The sequence below is a fragment of the Carettochelys insculpta genome, chromosome 2 (genome assembly GCF_033958435.1).
Source record: "Carettochelys insculpta isolate YL-2023 chromosome 2, ASM3395843v1, whole genome shotgun sequence".
In the NCBI taxonomy this organism is placed as follows: Eukaryota; Metazoa; Chordata; order Testudines; family Carettochelyidae; genus Carettochelys; species Carettochelys insculpta.
This window is the reverse complement of record NC_134138.1, coordinates 224,829,893-224,852,044: the sequence shown is the minus strand read 5'-3', so window position 1 is coordinate 224,852,044 and position 22,152 is coordinate 224,829,893. Positions and strand designations below refer to the sequence as shown.

Here is a 22,152-nt window from a genome sequence, read left to right as displayed (position 1 = left end):
AAGAGCTAGGATTGTGACTTGAGGAGATCTGGAGAACCCTTTTTTATGATAAAGGAAAGAGGTGCTCAAGTACCACCAGATATCCACATGCCTTACTGCAGTGCTGACTTCTGTTGCTTGTGCCAGTAGCAGGATGTAAGAATTTTTTTGTCATGAGGATTCTCAGGCCCCTCCAAACAGCCTCACCCTCCTGGACCCTCAGCCCCTACCACCATCAGCTTCACCCTTCTGGAGTCCCCTGTTCTCACCCATCAGTCTCATCTTCCTGGAGTCTCTGGCCCCTGACCCAGGCACTCTTCTTACCTTGCTCTCCCTGACCAGCCTGAAACCCTCAGGGTCATTCCTGCTTCTTGGACTGAGAAGTCTCTTTTTGCTGCTTTGGTACTGACAGAGGAGAGCCCAACTGCCAGCATGTGGGAAAATGCAAACCTAAGGCTGCCAACTTTCCAACTGTGCTGGACAACCCCTGCCCTGCCCCCAACCTTCTGAGGCCCCACCTCAACTCATTTCATTCCTCCTCCCTCTGCTGCTTGCTCTCCCTCACCCTCTCTCAATTTCGCTGGGCTGGGGCAAAGGCTCGGGGTGCAGGAGGAGGTGAAAACTTCAGCTAGGCAGGCAGGCTCTATGGTGGGGCCGGAGATGGGGGGCTTGGGATGTAGGAGAGGATGAGGGCTCTGCTGGGGATGCAGACTCTGTAGAAGAGCAGAAGAGGAGGGTTTGGGCTCCAAGCTTGGACTGAGGGGTTCAGAGTGCTGGAGGGAGAACAGGGATGGAGCAGACGGTTGGGGTGCAGGCTCTGGGATGCAGTTAGGATGCAGGAGGAGGTTGGAGTGCGGTAAGGAGTTCGGGTACAGGCTCCACACAGGCAGCACTTAACCTCAAGCGTTCCTGGTTGGTGGTGCTGTGGAACTAAAGCAGCCTCCCTGCCAGCCCTTGCTCCACACAGCTTCTGGAAGGGATGTAGTTAGGGGGCTTTGTGCACTGTACCCAGGCACCACCACCATATTTCTCATGGACTGTAGCTCCTGGGCAATGGGAGCTGCAGAGTCAGAGCTCAGGGCAGGGACAGCACACAGCCAGACATGCCAGCCTCTTCCGGGAGCCACACAGAGCCACAGGAGGAAGCAAGCTTAACTTGGCCCTGCTGCACCACTGACCAGACCCATCGGGATCCCTTTTCAACAAGGCATTCCAGTCAAAAGCCTGATGCCTGGCAACTGTTACCTGGATGTCAACGTTTAAAGAGGGTTTGGAGGGCGCAATCACTTGGTACTAGAACTTTCGGAGAGCTGAGAGGGTTCACCCAAAAGGTCAGAGGAGATTACACTTGAATATCCTGAGGAGCGTGCATGCTTCTTTTGTTAGAAAGCAAAAGGCATGGCCCTGCCAATTTTAAGAGTAAGAAGCAATGGCCCTTTGCCCACTCCAGTTCCAGTGCTGGTGATTACCTTTCCTTTTTTTATTTCCTGGCTTTCAGAGGTTTAAATTTAACTGAATTCAACATTCTGGAAGGACACAGGACAGCATTAAGCAACCTTATCCCTCTACTAAAAAAGATTTGGGGCATGTAATTTCCACTTTTTTTCTTTTTTAAGTTAAGTATCTATCCAGCATCCCCACGTACCACAGACCAGCTCTCCCTCACCCCTGTCCCTGACTCCTTGGCAGCAGTTACCCTGGCCATAGGGTGTACTAGGTGCATGTTGGTGCCCTCCTTGCCTTTGTATCATTATATCTCAGATCTCTCCACCTGTCCAGCACAGCCTGTTTCTCTCTCCTGAACTCTCTCCTCCTCAAAAAGAGGTAGCTGCCAACATTAGACCACAGGCTGAGCAAAGGATGTGGAAACAAGTTTGGAATCAGTGAGGATCATTTTTGAAAGGGAAACAGACATTGTGATTGATGTGGGATGAAAGAAGGTCCAAGATAAGGAGATGGGACTTAGGAGACCCTGGTGACAGACTCCCACATGTGTCACCTCAGTCAAGCTCATTAGCCTCCTGTATCTCAGTTTCTCACCTGTAAAAGAGGGGATGACAGCACCTGCCTACCCAACATGGGTCTTGTGAGGGTAACTACATTAAAGATTGTGAGATGTTCAGACTATACAGTGACAGGGCCACATTAGTGCCAGGGAGAGAGAGCTGAAGTCTCCGTAATGTGCTCCAGGACATAGCTCTGATGCCTTTTGTCCATCTCTCACTCTTCCACACACTTTCAAAACCATACCTCAGCTACTCTGACTCATATATTCCTCCAAACTCCTAGAAAGCACTGCACCAGTCTCTCCAGCATACCCCTTATTCCAAGCCACTCCCACATACACCAATATGCCAAACCTCTACCCACACCCTCTTCCACCTCATGCTACCATGAGCAGCCATAAGAAGGTGGGAAAGTGTTGAGTCTGTGAGGAGTGCACGTACTGGTTGGAGGCAGAAAGGGGCAGCAGACTCATCACCTGAAATACATGTGGCAAGCATATGGGAAGGGACTCTACACATTTGTCTGCAGCACAGAAAGCTTAATGTATGTTTACATTGCAATAAATGACCCCAGCTGGCCAAGGTCAGAACACTCAGGCTCGTGTGGCTACAAATCTGCAGAGTAGATGTTGGAAGCTGAGTTGAAGCCTGAGCTCTAGGATCTTGTGAAGGAAGAGAGTCACATTCTATTATAATGTTACAGTTGGGCAGCAGAGCACGAGCAGAATCACCTAACCTGGACCAGTTGCCCTTCATTTATTGCAGAGAAAATATACCCTGAGAGATGAAGTAGCCCATTTCACGTTAGTCACATATTCTCAGCTAAATGAGAACACCCCAAGGAGATCCATACAGCTTTGAACAAACTGCTCCAAGACATGTGAACTGTTCTATTCATCATCGTGGGTGTTCTTTTTCTGCACTCGTCCATTTTCAGCCCTTCAAATTAGTTTTGCACTGGGTGCAAACTGCAAGCACGTCTGTTCTCAGCTTCCCACACAGAATGATTGGGCACCTCCAAATGGCAGCTCACACAATAGGGTCAGGTAATGACCACAGTTTCACAAGTGGGAGGGCAAAGAGCAGGGCTCAGACCACCTCACATTTGGCAAGGCCTTCCAAGTATTGGCTCACCTGGGACGAATAAGTAGCAGCTCCCTAGGAAATAAATATCCTTCTAAAGTAGTTTTATGTAAGGTAGATTTCCCCCCAAAATATAAAATCCCCTTAACACCACTTGATACTAACAATACACCCACCCATTGTTCTCTTATTTCTGACAATGGGAGGACCTCAAACACAGTACATAGGTGCAGCTCAGATTCAACAGCTGTGGTGTGTCCCCTTGAGCCATCCAATTGCTGTAATACCCTGCCTTGAAAACTGACTTGTTAAAACAGAACTCTGCTCTTGCTTTACATAAAACATTTCATGGTCTTTGGCTCCATCAACTTACTTAGTTTACCCCGACTACTTCTTCAATATAGCTCCTCTCAGGTATGCCTACACAGCAGCCTTATTTTGAAATAAGATAGTCTGGAAGAACTTTTCTGGAATAGCTTATTTTGAAATAACACTGTTCCCCACAAAATGCATTTTGAAATAGCACGTAGCTATTTTGAAATACAGCATCTACACAAAGGTTATGCTATACTACCTTCCCCTTTGGGAGGAGGAAAGAAAATAAAAATTGAAAATGCAAATGAAGCACTGATTTACAAATCTCATGCCTCCTTTGCATAACCTCACACAATTATGTTTCCAGAAGAGACTTTTCCAAAAGCAAAAAACAGCCATATAGATGGGGTTCCTTCAGAGGTGGAAAAAAAAAATGTTTGCGAAAGAACACTTCTTCCTGAAATAAAGCAGGAAGAAGGGTTCTTCTGAAAATGTGCCCCCCCCCCGCCCCCGGGGAACCTCGTCTACACGGCTGGTTTTGCTTTCAGAAAAGCCTCTTCCAGGAACAAAATCACACATTATGCAAATGAGGCACACAAATTGTAGATCATGCTTCATTTGCATTTTCAATCTCCCTTATTTGCATTCCTCCTCTGAAAGGGGAATGTAGTGTAGATGCAGCCAAACAGAGCCTATTTTGAAACAGAGTCATTGGACACACTTCGACTTATTTTGAAACAGGCTCTATTCCCTGTCTTACAGCACCTATTTCGAAATAGCTATTTCAAAATTGTCCCTATTCCTTGTGCAATGAGGTTTACCAATTTTGAAATAAGCCAACTGCTATTTTGAAATTATTTTGAAATAATTTCACATTAATGGTTGCATTGTGTAGACACTAGGATAGGTTTTTTTTTTTAAATATTGGCTGCTATTTCGAAATAACTATGCTGTGTGAACAGAGTATAAGAGGCTAACAGGTGAGTGACATGCACTATGATATAAACCCTGAATAAATGAGATGAGTTGTATGGGCTCATCCCAAAGTGAGTCAAAAAGGCCACTTCAAACTAAGCCATCTGACAGCGATCAGAGGAGGCTGATATTACATCTGGGAATTAATGGTTGTTATAGAAGCCTCAGTCACATTCCCTACACCAGAAGCAGGAAAAAGGAATATGAGAAGAGTGCTTCAGTCAGGGTTCTGTCCCCACACACTGGATGACCCCTGGGTGCCAAGTTCATCATATCCATTTGCTGCACTAATCTCTGAATCTGATCACTCTACAAAGATTTATGCAACTCTGTAAGGTGAAAGACAATGGAAAAAAAAAACAATAGAAGTCCTGTGGCACCTTCTAGGCCAACAGATTTATTGGAGCATAAGCTCTCGTGGGCAAAGACCCACTTCATCAGATGCACCACACAGGGCTTTGCCTTGTTTTTGCAGATACAGACTAACACAGCTTCCCCTCTGATACTTGTCACAATGAAAAAACAAGGTCCCATGATTTCAAAGACACAATAATTGTATCAGAGCAATTGAATTATCGTAGTGCATATAATGAAGAATTGTTCTACAACAGCACTAGAGTAAAATGAAGCATTGAACCCACAGGGTAAGAAGCAGCCTGCAACAAGATATTGTTCAGTCTCTTCTATTTCCATAAATAAAGCCTACTACAAAGTTTCACAGCATAAATTACCCACAGGTGGGCTTAAACCTGGGACCTTTGGAGCCTAGCGCATGAGACTCTACAGTGTGAGCTAAAAGCCAGCTGGCTTTCACTTAAGGCTGTAAAGGAGACTCATTCTCTCCCTGTATAAGTGGTTTAAGTGCCACTACGTGGAACAGTGAACCACATCCCTAAGCATGTGGGTTTCAACAGCATAGCTCCATGCATACAAGTAATGCAGATTGAAGATGATAGTCGAGGACAACTCGATATTCCATAGCAGTAGTTCTCAACGCACAGAATGCCTGTAGAATAATAAGAACACAACTGCTCACCATGCAACATCCTCAGGGCCATACAGGTAATGCATGTGCTTGTATGGAGGTGGAGGGAGAGAGAGAGCAGCCCATGCAAAAGAGAGAGCTGCATGTGCAGACCACAATGATAAATGGGTTGAGAACCACTGCTCTATGAATATGCACGAACCCAAAGGTCAAATAAAATTACTTAGTATTTTATTTTACCACTACAATTTAAATGAAAGGTTGAGCCTCTTTAGTCCAATACATTCGGGGCCTGACCAGCGCTGAAAGAGAAAATTTGCCAGACCACAGGAAGTCAATATTGTCTAGCTGCATTACCAGCAGTGGAAGTGTTTACTTGGCTCTTAGAAGACATTAGGGAAAGATTACAGTTAAATAACAGAATAGAACACTGAGAGCCAGGACTGGAGGCTGTAAATAAACTTTATGAGAACATGGGAAACTTGGCCACACCCATGATAACTGGTCATTCAGATAACAAAAATAAAGCCAGAATACGGATGCTGCTGGAAGAGAGTGCGATGGATTGGAGTGGTTCAACCTACCTCCAGGTAATTTACTTGCCAATATTTCTTGTCTTTAACATATACAATACAAAATATATGGGAACTGATTCACAAGAATAAAGTTTACTTAGCAAAAGTGTTCTCATATTCTGAATGTTGTATCAGTCACATAAAAATATGCCAGGAAAGAAAATAAATATTGAGATATTTAGCTATTTTGATACACACCGTATGGATGTGTTATAAAGAGCATCGTGTGGCTTTATTCCAAAGGTTTATACAGAAATATACTCAAAGATAAACAAATATATTTTCCTTAAATACACACACAGATTAAGAATCCATTTCACTCATGAGAAACCATACCTATAAAAATTGAGGACAGCATAAATTTTGTAGTTTCCTGTTCAGCTAAGGACTCCCCTACCTATCCCTTAAAATAGTCAATATTTGTAAAAAGGTTGTGAAACCAGCAAATACTGTCAAGGTCCTACTTCAGGTACAACTTCTTACATTTTGAAGGCCACAATTGATCAATATGATCATCTTGTCCACTTTCATGCAGAGCACAGCCCACAGAAATTCACCCACTGATCCCTGCGTGAAGACAAGTCACTTGTGGTTAAACCTGACCAATACAACCTTATCCTACACTGATGTTACCAGTTCTGACTGCAATCACAGTACCCTGACTTCTCCTAAACAATAGTGTGCATTATATTTGCCTCTGCCATAACTCCAAATCTGAGTTCATACTAAAAGCCAAGATGGTAACTTGTGCAACAGCACTGATAAAGGAAATCACGACAGCTGATTGACAACCATCATGCGCTGTACACTGAGACACCTTTCCTTACTGGTTAGCTGCACTACTTAGGAAATTCTCCAGCGCATTGCTAGTATTACTCACAAGCAATTTATAATTAAAGCAAATATTCTTCACTCACAAAGTAATGATGCAACAAAGTACAGACATCCTTATGTAGGTAGGCTCAAGGTTGCATATGAAGCTGCATTACAAGTAGAGTGTTGCCTGATTGTCATAAAATTGTTCTTTAACCTAGACGTTCTTTATTGGATATTTGAGGAGATCTTAGCAGAGTATTTGTTTTTTTTCTTAAACATTTGAATTTGGTGCTATGAAGTCCCACATTCTAGAAGGATAGGCAGAGCAAATGGCATTGTTCTGTGATAGCATATTAACTTCAGCTCACAGATTTTGTGTGTGTTTTTTTTTAAATAAGAGTAACTATAAATTTGTTTGCACAATGAAACTGCTCATCAGAATAAATATGAGTGTTCACTGGCTTCTGAATGATAGACAAGATCACATCTTGAGGTCCCTTTCAAACCTAAATTTGTTTGATTCCATGATCCTTTTAATTAAATAAATAATATTAGTTCTTCAGTATGGTTTACTTTCAAAAGAATAAAACAGCACTTTAAGCAGCAAACTTGTGTATAAATTATCTATTTGCAAATGCATATTCTGACCTTTTTTTAAAAAAAAACACTAAATTACATTTTTAAATCACTGAATTAAAAAAAAAATTACCCCTTCAGGATTATATTTTGCTAGCACACCATTACCATGGAATTCTTCCAGAACATCCTTAATTTTCTTGGTGGAATCTAAAACAAAACAGAAAATACAGGAAATTGATTTATACAGCATTAACCGCAGTCAAACACATTTGTTCGGGATTGGGCTCATGTTGTTGAGATTATAGTTATTTCCAAAGTGCATGCATAACCTCCTGTACAAGGATGGGATTTACAAGCACAATAAGAGGAGAACATACTTGTAATGACGGCAAAAAAAACTGAAAAATTGTACACTGTGAAGTCTAATATTTAATTGTGGTTGAATAGCACAGTTCAGAAGGGGTTGTTTACATCAGTGACTTTAAGTCACTTATGCATTCCCCATGTGTCAGATGTGGATCAGGCTAGTTCTCCCCAGTGTAAATTAGATGCATTCAGGCACAAATACCAATAGACACAAGAGTCATAAAAGTAGCCAGGACACACCAGAATGCAGAGAAGAGCAGAGCAAAGCCCCCTCCTCTGCAACCATATCCCCTGTGCCACAGAGAAGAGCATAAAAACCATTGCACCAACTCTATACCACTTAAGTATTCTCTCAACTGGGCCAGCTATGCAAGTGTTAGGGTTACTTTATCCCGGAAGAGCGGTGCAAAGCAATACTACTGCAGCAGATGTCTCACTAACTTTTCTATTTTCCCCTCCACAATTAACCTGAAATAGAATGATTGTAAGCACTGTGAGTGAAGGAATGCTCTGCAGGTATTAACTCACAACTGGTAAATAACTGTCAGCTGACATTTTGATTGCTCACTACTAATACAAAAATTTCAATAATATTCACGATGCAAATCCCTGGCCTTGGAATCTTTCAAAACATGCCATTCACTTAAGTATGACCACATCATGTTATTTCAACCAGCTAACATCAACTAACAATTCAGTCATGTCTTATAATAATTGCTTTCAGTAGGCACCTCAAGTTAAAATAGCAGGCCTAGCTCTGGTTTTTTACAGTTTGAATATCAAAATACAATACTGTAGCACTTTTTGACAGTTTAAAATTTTTTACCATCTACATCTTGGTTTAAAAAAAGGAAAATACATCTTTAAATAAATAATAGGCCTCAAAAGGGAAATTTGGCACCAGGGAAGAACTTATATAACAATAAAAAAATCAAGTCTTGGTTGTAACACTTACGAACTGAGGAGAAACAGCTTCAGACCAGTTCAAGCATTGTAAGAACAAATGGTTTCCCAGTTATGTTACAATGAAAGCTCTGGACAGTATAGTTTTGAGGGTCTTTAACCCACATAAATTTCTTCATCGTGACAATCTTGCAATCCATCAGAGAGGACTCCTCAGCCACCTAAAAACCCTTCAAAGAACCCCTTTGGCAGATATAATCCTCTGATTGAGGCATAGCCAAAGATGACAACATAATGACAGATGCTGTGGCTAATTGATGTCCTGTTCCATGATCTACGCTGTGTGGATGCCCCACAATCTGAAATGTACCAAAGAAATTCACTTCACTTTATAGACAAAAATATTTTTGTAGTAAGGAAAACAGTACTGTATCATGTGAACTATACATTATTGTCAAAATACGGGCACAGGGTAAAACTGGCCTATTTGTATTAAAAATTAAATGTGATTTCAGTGCCCAGAGACCTGAAGCAGTATGAGAGCTCCACAGTACTAAGTGTTATACAAACTCCTACTCCACGCACACACACACTTCGGACTTAAGAACATAAGAACGGCCATACTGGGTCAGACCAAAGGTCCATCTAGCCCAGTATCCTGTCTGCCGACAGTGGCCAGTGCCAGGTGCCCCAGAGGAGGTGAACCGAAGACAATGATCAAGCGATTTGTCTCCTGCCATCTGTCTCCAGCCTTTGACTAAAGGCTAGGGTAACCATACTTTACCTTTGGCTAATAGCCATTTATGGACCTAACCCCCAAAAATTTATCAAGCTCCATTTTAAACTCTGTTAGAGTGCTGGCCTTCACGGCCTCCTCCGGCAAGGAGTTCCACAGATTGACTGTGCACTGTGTGATGAAAAATTTTCTTTTATTAGTTTTGAACCTACTACCCATTAATTTCATTTGGTGTCCTCTAGTTCTTATATTACGGGAACAAGTAAATGACTTTTCAATATTCACTTTCTCCACACCATTCATGATTTTATATACCTCTATTATATTGCCCCTCAATCTCCTCTTTTCCAGACTGAAAAGTCCCAGTTTCTCTAGCCTCTCCTCATATGGGACCCGTTCCAAACCCTTAATCATTCTAGTTGCCCTTTTCTGAACTTTTTCTAATGCCAGTATATCTTTTTTGAGGTGAGGAGACCACATCTGCACGCAGTACTCAAGATGAGGGCGTACCATAGTTTTATATAGGGAAAGTATGATATTCTTTGTCTTATTTTCTATCCCTTTTTTAATAATTCCTAACATCCTATTTGCTTTACTGACTGCCGCTGCACACTACGTGGATGTTTTCAGAGAACTATCCACTATAATTCCAAGATCCCTTTCCTGATCTGTTGTAGTTAAATTTGCCCCCATCACATTGTATATATAATTGGGGTTATTTTTCCCAATGTGCATTACCTTACACTTACCCACATTAAATTTCATTTGCCATTTTGCTGCCCAATCACTCAGTTTGCTGAGATCTTTTTGAAGTTCTTCACAATCTACTTTGGTTTTGACTGTCCTGAACAGCTTAGTATCATCTGCAAACTTTGCCACTTCACTGCTTACCCCTTTCTCTAGATCTGTGATGAACAAGTTGAACAGGATTGGTCCCGGGACTGACCCTTGGGGAACACCACTAGTTACCCCCCTCCATTGTGAAAATTTACCATTTATTCCAATCCTTTGTTTCCTGTCTTGTAACCAGTTTCCAATCCATGACAGGATCTTTCATCCTATCACATGACCACCTAATTTACATAAGAGCCTTTGGTGAGGGACCTTGTCAAAGGCTTTCTGGAAATCTCAATATATTATATCCACTGGATCCCCCCTGTCTGCATGTTTGTTAACCCCTTCAAAGAACTCTAACAGATTAGTAAGACACGACTTCCCTCTACAGAAACCATGCTGACTTTTGCCCAACAAATCATAACGAAAAGCAGTCAAGTAGCACTTTAAAGACTAGAAAAATAGTTTATTAGGTGAGCTTTCGTGGGACAGGCCCACTTCTTCAGACAAAAGCTCACCTAATAAACTATTTTGCTAGTCTTTAAAGTGCTACTTGATTGATTTTTGTTTTGATAGTGTATAGACTAGCACGGCTTCCTCTCTGTTACTATCCAACAAATCATGTTGTTCTACATGTCTGACAATTTTATTCTTTACTATTGTTTCTACTAATTTGCCCGGTACTGACGTTAGACTTTCCAGTCTGTAATTGCCAGGGTCTCCTCTACAGCCCTTTTTAAATATTGGCGTTATATTAGCTGTCTTCCAGTCATTGGGTACCGAAGCTGATTTAAAGGATAGGTTACAAACCACCATTAATAGCTCTGCAATTTCACATTTGAGTTCTTTCAGAACCCTTGGGTGAATGTCATCTGGTCCTGGAGACTTGTTACTTTTTAGCTTATCAATTAGTTCCAAAACCTCTTCTCCTGACACTTCAGTCTGGGACAGTTCCTCAGATTTGTCACCTACAAAGGACAGCTCAGATTTGGGCACCACTGTAATATCCTCAGCCGTGAAGACTGAAGCAAAGAAATCATTTAGTTTCTCTGCAATGGCATTATCTTCCTTGATTGCTCCTTTTATATCTCTATTGTCCGGGGTCCCACTGCTTTTTTAGTGGGCTTCCTGCTTCTAATGTACTTAAAAAACATTTTACTTTTTTTTGAATTTATGGCTAACTGTTCCTCAAAAATCTTTTTTTGCTTTTCTTATTGCATTATACACTTAATTTGGCAGTGTTCATGTTTCTTTCTATTTTCCTATCTAGGATTTGACTTCCACTTTTTAAAGAATGCCTTTTTATCTCTCACTGCCTCTTTTACATGCTTGTTAAGCCACGGTGGCTCATTTTTAGGTCTCTTACTGTGTTTTTTAATTTGGAGTATACATTTAAGTTGGGCCTCTAATATGGTGTCCTTGAAAAGTTTCCATGCAGCCTGCAGGGATTTTACTTTAGCTAATCTACCTTTTAATTTCTGTTTAACTAACCTCCTCATTTTTGTATAATTCTCCTTTTTGAAATTAAATGCCAGAGTGTTGGACTGCTGCGGTGTTCTTCCCAACACAGGAATATTAAACGTTGTTATATTATGGTCACTATTTCCAAGCGGTCCTGTAATAGTTACTTCTTGGACCAGATCCTGCATTCCCGTCAGTTCTAGATCGAGAATTGACTCTCCCCTTGTGGGTTCCTGTACCAGCTGCTCCAAGAAGCAGTCATTTAAGGCATCGAGAAATTTTATTTCTGAATCCCGTCCTGAGGTGACATGTACACAGCCAATATGGGGATAATTGAAATCCCCTATTATTACTGAATTTTTTATTTTGATAGCCTCTCTAATCTCCCTTAACATCTCAGCATCACTATCACTGTCCTGGTTAGGTGGTTGATAATATATTCCTAGTGCCATAGTCCTATTAGAGGAAGGAATTGCTATCCATAATGATTCTATGGAACAATTTGGTTCATTCAGGATTTTTACTTCATTTTAGTCTATATTATCTTTCACATATAGTACCACTCCACCACCCGCACGACCAGTTCTGTCTTTCCAATATATTTTATATGCCGGTATGATTGTGTCCCACTGATTGTCCTCATTCCACCAGGTTTCTGTGATGCCTCTTATGTCAATCTCCTCCTTTGATATGAGGTACTCTAGTTCACCCATCTTATTAGACAGACTTCTAGCATTTGTGTAAAAGCACTTTAAAAAACTACCACTATCTATATGTCTGCCCTTCACTGATGCGTTGGATTATTCTTTTATATGTGACTGTTTCTCATCTCATCTGGCCCATACTTTACCATCTCCCATCTTCTCTTTCTGACTGAGTTCCAGGGAATCTCTATCAATGGAGTCTCGTCTAAGAGAAGTCTCCGTCCGATCTACGTGCTCCCCTGCACCAATCGGCTTTCCCCCATCTCTTAGTTTAAAAACTGCTCTACGACCTTTTTAATGTTTAATGCCAGCAGTCTGGATCCACCTTGTTTTAGGTGGAGGCCATCGTTCCTGTATAGGCTCCCCTTACCCCAAAAGTGTCCCCAGTTCCTAATAAACCTAAACCCTTCCTCCCTACACCATCGTCTCATCCACACATTGAAACTCTGAAGCTCTGCCTGTCTAACTGGCCCCGCGCATGGAACTGGAAGCATTTCTTAGAATGGCACCATAGAGGTCCTGGATTTCAGTCTCCTTCCTAGCAACCTAAATTTGGCTTCCAGGACATCTCTCCTACCCTTCCCTACGTCATTGGTACCTACATGTACCATGACCACTGGCTCCTCCCCAGCACTGCATATAAGTCTATCTAGATGCCTCGAAAGATCCGCAACCTTCGCACCAGGCAGGCAAGTCACCATACGGTTCTCCCAGTCATCACAAACCCAACTATCTATATTTCTAATGATCGAATCCCCCACTACTAACACCTGCCTCTTCCTAACAACTGGTGTTTCCTCCCCCGGAGAGGTATCCTCGATGCAAGAGGATAACATAGCACCCTCTGGAAGGAGGGTCCCAACTATGGGATGGTTTCCCTCTGCTTCCATTGACTGCTCTCCTTCCCCGAGCCTTTCATCCTCCTTAACAGCATCAGGGCCGTCAGACTGGAGGTGGGACAGCCCTACTATGTCCCAGAAAGCTTCATCAACATAGCTCTCTGCCTCCCTTAGCTTCTTCAGTTCAGCCACCCTGGCCTCCAAAGCCTGCACTCGGTCTCTGAGGGTCAGGAGCTCCTTGCATCGAGTGCACACATATGCCACCCGCCCACAGGGCAGGTACTCATACATATTACACTCGACACAATAAACAGGCTAGCCCCCGCTGTGCTGCTGGGCTTCTGCCTCCATTGCTTGCTCTGATTTAATTTAATTTAATTTAATTATATATGGGGATTTTAAATAAATGCTTCAGATGGGGATTATTATAAAGATTTATGTTTAAGGGCAATAGAATAACTAGCTCCCTCTAAGCTCCCCCTCTAAACTCCCCTCTCAAAACTCCCTCCTGCTAGCAATCACCCTGTTCGCAAAATTTTGAGAAGTTAGGGGACTTCGAAGTTGCCCCAGCACTTCGAAGTACCAATGGGTGTGCCGCGGCTAGACATGTGCCGCTACTTCAAAGTTTAAAACGTTGAAGTTGCTGCGGGGGTGAAATTGCTTAATGAAGTGCTGCCTATGCACAGCAGCACTTCATTAGTAAACTCCCAACACCCTAATTACCATCCTTCCTTCGAAGGAAGGTGGTAGTGTAGACGCAGCCTTCAAGTTCCAAGGCCTTGATTCCACATTTAGTCATCTGAGAAATTGCATGGAGAAAGCACTCAGCTGAATAAACTCCTTCTATTTAAGCTGCTTTCAGAGATTGCTGATAGACAACTTCTCCTCTTTTACTGGAGCCCTCCCACTTTGAGTCTCTCAACAGCATATTCTAGTGACCATCCTTATGGCCAACCATATGACTACATCAGTGCTATATCCCAATCCCTACCTATGTTGCTAGCAAAATTATCCCACTATCTGAGAGCCTGAGATCAGCAAACATATGAAAGTTATGTATGGCCGAAACTAAATCTGAGATTGTCATGAATGAATGCCTGTTAAGGGCTAACAGAGGGCTCTGCAGGAGCCAGTCAGGTAAACCAATGGGAGGAAAAGAAACTCTTTTTAAGATGAAAGCAATTGAGTCTGAGGGGTCTGTGTGGCTGACAGAGGAGACAGAGAAATGATTGCTCCTAAGCAGCTGGAATAAAGCCAAGAAATCTCTTAGCCATCTCAAAATCAGCCACAGACATGTAGAAAGTAGAAAGGAAATGTTTAGTTAGATGTGATCAGGTAATGGTTATTTTGAAACTGGTGTGGACTTTTTCAGGTTCTCTGGTTAATTATCTGATTCATCATCCTGTGCTCTGTGACTTCTAAGCTGAACCCCACGGAAGTAATTCTCTGTGCTACAACCAGAATGTTTTAAACATTCTCTCATTTTGTGAATAAACTACTTCTTTTTAGCAATGATTTGATTCCTGTGTCCTACAGAAGAGTCTGTGTATGTTCATGCCCTAGACTGAAAGGTCAGCTATCAGATTACAGCTCTTTGTTTCCAACCTCTCTCCAGAGAGAGGGTTAAGAGCTTGGGGTTTACCCCCATAGGGAGGCATCCCAAGTGTGTCTTCCTGGGCTAAAAGAGATTTTTCTCACTCGGATGGTAGCTGCAACTACCCTCAGGGCCAGGGAATCTGTGACCATGGGGAGCTTTTTTAAGCAGAGCATGTAGAGGCAAGGTACTTTTAAAGTTTTTGTGGGTCCCCACTTTCCATACTCAGATGCTGTGTCTACATTAGAGATTTTGTCAACAGAAGAGACATTCTGTTGACATAACTTAGGGAGCATCTACACACATAAAACATTCTGTTGACAGAGTCTCAGCATAATTCTGTATTTGTCTCAACAGTGTTATCCCTCAAAAATCTGAGGAATAACATTCTGTTGACAAAGTTCTGTCAACAGACGTGCAGCGTAGACACTTTTGTAGACAGAAAGGACTTCTGATTCACTGGGCAGCCCTGTTTGCAGAGCTTCCAGTCTGTCATTCTGTCGAGAGAAGGCAGGGCAGTCTGGCTGCTGTCAACAGAGCTGATTGCTCTCTCAATCTGCTTTCATGTATAGATGCACTCTGTGTCTAGAGAAACTCTGTTGACACAACTCTGTTGACAGAGATTACCGTTGACAGAAGCTTCTAGTGTAGACATAGCCGGAGTGTCAGAGTGGTGAGGCAGCCCTGACAGAGGTAAACAGAGCTGACATTGGTAGAAGGATAGGTAGACTAGACAAATTTGCCCCTTTCTGAGGCAGATGTTTTGCCCAAATAAAAGCCTGTCCTTTCTGAAGTGGAAAAGAAAAAAAATAAAGTTTGTTTTTCATAACTTCTATAACAAGCTAAAACTGGGAGCATGGTGTTTACAGCTTGCTTTAACAGGTTTCCCTAAAAGGACTTGAATTGTAAGATCATTTACAAGATTCATTGCTACATGAGCATCACATCAAATAAGATAAGAGATACTGTCTTGGAAAGTTATAAGTAAAAATGGTGGGAACATCCAATGAAACACCTTCTCAGCCATACTGGTAATTTAAAAAATAGTTAATGAGTAAATGCTTCCAGGAAAACTAAACAAATTGCAAAGTATGATGTGGATTAGGCATAATACAAGAAAAGAAAAAGTGATTAATCATTCCACAATAGTTATCATCTTTACCTGTGAGGAAACCACTCTAACAATTAAATTGCCCTGGAAACTGCTTCTTCAAAACAGGACTGTGTAGTGATCAAAAGAAGAAAATTTCAACTTGTAGATGTGTTTCTTTGGGGATAGGTTATCAGGGATTGGGATAGCTTTAAGCAGGTCCCTGAGGGTTATTTGGGGCTATGGGACAGAGAGGTTTGGGGGTTATGGGAAAGGGGAATGGGCAACAAGGGGAGGGGTAAATGTGGGGTTCTATAGCAGGAGGGGACTGGAAATTCAGGGAATGGTGTGGTGATGCCAGTGGCACAGCTCGCTGTATCAGTGTCTGGCTTATTCCTGTGCAGCTTCTTTGCCTCTCCACTGCTCCTTCCGACTCTCTCGCTCTCTCTCCCGCTGATATCAGCCCCAGCTCCCTCTGCAGGGACCACAGGGAATGATGGACTAGTAACCACCACAGCATGGATGGGGTAAGCTCACTGGCCCCACTGGGGCCTGCAACACTATACTGGGGCCCCACAGGCTTGCCTCACTGATTGCCACCAGTCCGTGGGGGCTCTCCCTGCTTCTCTCACTGATGGGTACCAATGCAGCTCAGGACTACCTAAGGTAGAAGTTGACATGGTGAGCTGGGTTGCATGTATTGTCAGTGATGTGGCTCTGATCTGAGGGGACTGCCTTCTCTATAACCCTAGACACGGGTTGCCTACACCTGTCAGGAGACAGGCCCTACCCCAGAGACCTTACAATCTAACAAGACAAAGAATTAATCTTATTTACAGGTGAAAGGAGCTGCCTGGGAGCGTGACCTGCAATCCTTGTCCAGGACCGCCTCAATCCTGCGCCTCCACCTCCCAAGCACCCTTTAGGGCGGGCAAGCTGGGGGAGGAGCAGGCTGAAGCTTCCTCACAGAGTCATACAGGGCTGTTGCGGGCTGTTCTCCTTAATCAGGGAGCAAGGGAAAGGGCACAGTTTGCTGCTCACTGGCTTGGGAGCACAGGAAGCAAATGAGCTGTGCACTTTGCTCTCATTCCTTGACAGGGAGAGGAAGGTGAACAGCAAGCAGGCCTTGTACAAATTGGGGCGGGGGGAACTGTCTCTACACACACACACACACACACACTCACTCTCTCTCTTGCCCTCAGCCCCTCCTCTCACATGCCCGTCATCTTTTGCACCTCCATACCTCCTGCCCGGAGCCCCTCCTCACCCCCAACCCTGACTCCTGCACCAGTCTTCAAAATTAAGGTAACAGAGTGAATGTTGAAAGAGACTAAAATAAAATGAGCCAGGAAAATAGGATGAACCTGGAATAGGATTGCTTCTCAATAAACCTTACAGAATAAGAGATGCAGAACAGAGAAATCTGGGGCAGTGCTCAGCTTTGGCACAGCTAAATAAATGCATAAGGTTTGAAAACTAGAAGAAAATATTATTGCAGAGCACATGGACTACAGCCCTTTTTTTGTTAAAGCATAGCAAACCAGAAGTACCACAGATGTTGTGTGACCAGAAAATCCCAGACCAGAGAGGTACAACCTGTACTTCAGTCTTAAAAAAGTATCCTGAGAGCTATGCACAAGTCTAGATCAATCAAATTCACAGTTCTGTAAACACTGTAGTTCAAAATTCATTAGTATTTAGATTACACATACCCTAGTGGAAATGGTTACAACACCACATAACAGAAGCTAGAGTACAAGAATCACCCAATGTCAGGGCAGGCCAGGTCAGATTAGCTCTGATTTGCAGGAGTTAGTAGAGTAATACTTAGAAATGACAAAAAGATCATAATACAGCTACCACATAAGATTGCAGTGTGAATTATGGGCAAGGTGAACAGCTTAAAGTTGAGTCAGATGAGAAAGAGCTACTGTTGTCTTTCTTAATATTCTATATTCACTGCTACAAAGTTCTTCTCTGATCTTGAGAAATGAACTCTTGCTCCATTCAGATTCATTGAGAATGCTGCTACACAAAATCAGCAGTCCCAAAGCAGGGAGTTTGCTGGACCAGGGCGATCACTGCTGGTCCCTCTGCTCTCAGCCTCCAGACTCTGCTCCCAGCCACTAAACTCTGCGGCCAGCCTCCCACCCACACCACCAGACTCGCGCTCCTAACTTGTGTTGCTGAGCTCCTCTCCCAGCTTCCAGTCACCAAGCCCTGGCCTTTACCACCAGCTACCAGTCCAGAGCTCTGGTCCACCAGCTTCTGTGCTCCTGCTGTGTCGTTTTTTTCTGTGAGTGCTCCAAACTATGAGGTCCCAAACCATCCCAGACCATAGATGTTGCTGGACCAGAGTGCCCTGGACTGGACAGGTTCAACCTGTACAAAGGTAATTTTTTTAGCCCCTCATTTCCACCACCACTCCTCACTCTGCATTCCTCCACTAGCTCCTCCTTTCCACTGCATCAAACAAATTGTATTGTCTTTTCTTTTATGGTCTTCCATGGCCTACCACCATCCTAGACATCATCTGTCACTCACTGACTTATATCAGCTGACACTTCCCATTAGCCATGACGTCAGTCTCAACCAACCACTTACTAAGCAAGCCCTTTTGTGCTTTCGCTCATGCTACCTTTCATGCTTAGGACATCTTCCTTGTAAACATCTGCAGTGCACTCTCACTATCCTCCTTAGGCTCTCCTTTCCCATGGTGTCTACAAAAAGTTTGATAACATGGCCCAAACCATAGTAAGATGCTAATTTCATACATAGCATGGATGGGAATTTTGCTTGTGCACTCTAGATTCAGTGCATCTGCTAACTGACAAGCAGTAGACATGGAACCACACATCTGAATGCAGAATCTGACACCCAACTGATACTTTTGTAACCAGTGATATTCAGATATCTCCTGAGTAAGAATGGGTATACTGTTTCAAAACAGTACAAGATAGGTACTCAGCCGATTACAATGTAACTTGTTTGTTAGCTTCTAATAGAGTACTCAACATAAAATAATTGGTGAAGTCTAAATAATATAGGATATATTCCTCATACTCTTAGGCCAAAAAATAAATCTAAAAAGCTGAAGAGTTCAATATATATTTCTGTTCTGTATCTGCGAAAAAGTCAGATAGCACATTCATGTCATTTGGTGATGAAATAATTTACATTCCAGCATTAACACAAGATGTTAAAATGTCAACTACTACAGAAGATTTTTTAACTCAGTGGACCTAAGGAATTTACACCTATGAATTTTTGATGCTCAAAAAAAACTCTGTGGAAGGTTAATACTAGTTTTCAGAAAGATTTGGAATGCTACCACAAGAAGTTCTGCAAGACTGGAAGAAAGTTAATGTTGTGTCAATATTTTAAAATGGCAAATGGGATGGTCCAGATAATTACAGGCCTATCAATCCAGTATCAGTCCTAGACAAAACAATAGAACAGCTGATATGGGACTTAGTTACTAAAGAATTAGAAGGAAGATAATATCATTAATGGCAATCAACATAAGCTTATAAAAACTAGATTCTATCAAACTAACTTGATCTATTTTGTGTAGAGAAGGGAATCATAAGTCTGACTGATATAGACATTTTAAGCACTTGACTCGGTACCACATGACATTTTGAAATGAAAATGATAAAAATGTGACATTAAATTAAATTAAAAGTGGTCCAAAAATCTGTTAACCTGGAACCACCATCACACAGATGTATTTGTAGTAAAGGGGTCTTGCAAGGATTTATTTGTGGTCCTATGCCATTTAACATCTGTGTTAATGACCTGGAAGAAAAATGTCATTATTGATCAAGTTTGCAGATGACACAAACATTTGAGAGAATGGCAAATAATGGAGAGGACAAGTCAATTATATGAAGCAATCTAACAAATATAAGACTGTTCATTCCTTATCTATAAATGAGGAAGCTCCTGAATAAGACAGACACTGTTGCTAGAGAACATGCCATGATGGCAATGGATTGTCATTAATAATATTGATAGTTGTATATCTGATCTCACTTAGAACCTGCCTGCAACTTCCCTGATATGTGTGAGGGTGATAGATTTTAAAAAGCATTGGCACAAGATTCTACAAAGATGAAGAAGAGAGTCTGTGGTACAAGTCAGTACCAATGAAGGAGGGAATCGTAAGAGGTGCTGGAAGATAAATTTACGCCATTAGGTAATGGAGGGGTTAAACCTTATGCCCAGAGCCTCAATGGTAAATTTCCTGGAAATGCTCTGATTCGACACAGTGCCAGTTACAGAGTGAAACCATGGGACCAAGAAGTGTGAGAGAGAGAAGATAGTGCAGAAAGGATGGCTTAAATGTATTAAGCAATAGAGAACCTTTTGGGGGGCAAGTCACTATGCAAAAAGAGGTAGACTTCATGAAAACCAAAGGAAATCATATAAACCAAAAACATATGTCAAATAGATCAGAGGTTGAAAAGCTGGGAATTATTAAATTTCCCGTAGGATTCTAGGGGAAAGCCAACAACAACTGAGGATTACTCAATTCTAACAAAGATATATGTTAATGATGATGACAACATGAACAAAACTATGAATCCAGAATTTACAGAATTAGAGGGCAATAAGAATATATGTCAAGTACAGGAATTACACAGGAATAGGTTACCTTTACCATAAAAAGAAACACAACACGTGTATATGTACCAGTTTGAGAAGCTAAAAGCAGCAATGGTGCCACTGCAAGGAACTGTAGTATAGGACAGAGTATTGGGCAGTTCCCTGCTCTCCATAACTTGATCCTGGACAGGGTAAGACACTGTTTGCACATTAGACCCACACCAAACATCCCACTAGCACAGCATGTGTCTGAAGTCACATTCTCCATCCTTCTGGGAAGAACACTGGGCGAGAGGGTATAGTGTCACTGCCAGGAGGGATGATGGAGTCAGATTGGGGCAAAAATCAGAAATGCTGATTTAGAACAAAAATTAAGGAGTACAAAGAAAAGGGTATATATTGTCAGGAGTGGGCTACAGCCATAGCTACATCTACAAGACAATAATCTGACGACAGAAGTTACTATTGGAAGATATCTTCAACCAAACTTCTGTTGACAGATTTTGGCCAGACAGCAAAGCAAATCAAAAAAAAGACCAGCTCTGTCAGAGAGTGGTCGAATTGCCTGGCCACTCTCTCAACAAAATGACCAACCAGAAGCACAGCAAGCAGGGCTGTCCAGTGACCCAGAAGTCACATCTGTCAACAGAGGGCTTCCCAGACTATCCACACAGAGTTTTTGCAACAGATTGTTGAGAAAGGCATTCTAAGTCACGGGGGAGATGCAGAAGGCTGTCAACAAGAGTGACAAGTTCTGTCAATTTACTTTCAACAGAATGCATTTTTAGTGTGGATGTGCCATGAGTTTTGTCAACAAAACTCTCTATTTTAGATGTAGCTAATATGTTTTCAGGATAGCCTACAGAAGCTACGTCTACATGTGAAGCCTACTTCGAAGTAGCCGATTTCGATGTGGAGACATCGAAATAGGCTATTTCAATGAATAACGTCTACACGTCCTCCACGGCTGGCAACGTCGATGTTCAACATCGACGTTGCGCAGCACCACATCGAAATAGGCGCTGCGAGGGAATGTCTACACGCCAAAGTAGCACACATCAAAATAGGGATGCCAGGCACAGCTGCAGACAGGGTCACAGGGCGGACTACCGCTTCCGGGGCAACAGCTAGCCGCTCCCTTAAAGGGCCCCTCCCAAACACACTCAGCCTGCACAGCACGCGGTCTGAAGAGCCATAGGCACGCACACCTCGGGCGACACAGTCATGGACCCCCAGCAGCAGCAGCAGCAGCAGCAGCCGCCAGAGGTCCACCCAGCCCTCCCTGCAGGAGCAGGGTTCGCCCTGATCCATGCCATGCGGGAGGCAGCTGAGCACCTCCTTGCCACACTGGAGGAGGAACGGCCTGCAGGGGAGCAGGACTCAACCCCCAACCGTGCAGCACCCCGACCCCCCCCCCGCCTCACACGCCGCCGCCTGTGGAGCTACCCCACCAGCACCGACTAGTGGGAGCGGCTGGTGCTTGAGGAGCGGGATGACGACCGCTGGCTCAGGAACTTTAGGATGAGCCGGCAGACATTTATGGAGCTGTGCCAGTGGCTCACCCCCACACTCAGGCACCAGGACACCGCCATGCGGCGTGCCCTCCCAGTGGAGAAACGGGTCAGCATTGCTGTCTGGAAGCTGGCCACTCCAGACAGCTACCGATCCGTGGGACAGCAGTTTGGAGTCGGCAAGGCCACCATC

The 22,152-nt window shown here is 43.0% G+C and overlaps 1 protein-coding gene across 1 annotated transcript in view; it reads right to left on the bottom strand.

Annotated features, from left to right (window-relative positions):
- DGKB (diacylglycerol kinase beta) overlaps positions 1–22,152 on the bottom strand; it is a 481,053-nt gene that overhangs the window by 418,735 nt on the left and 40,166 nt on the right. The window contains exon 2 of the mRNA XM_074986201.1: positions 7,444–7,520. Coding sequence (XP_074842302.1) covers positions 7,444–7,520 — 77 coding nt within the window. The remainder of the gene's footprint in view (positions 1–7,443; positions 7,521–22,152) is intronic.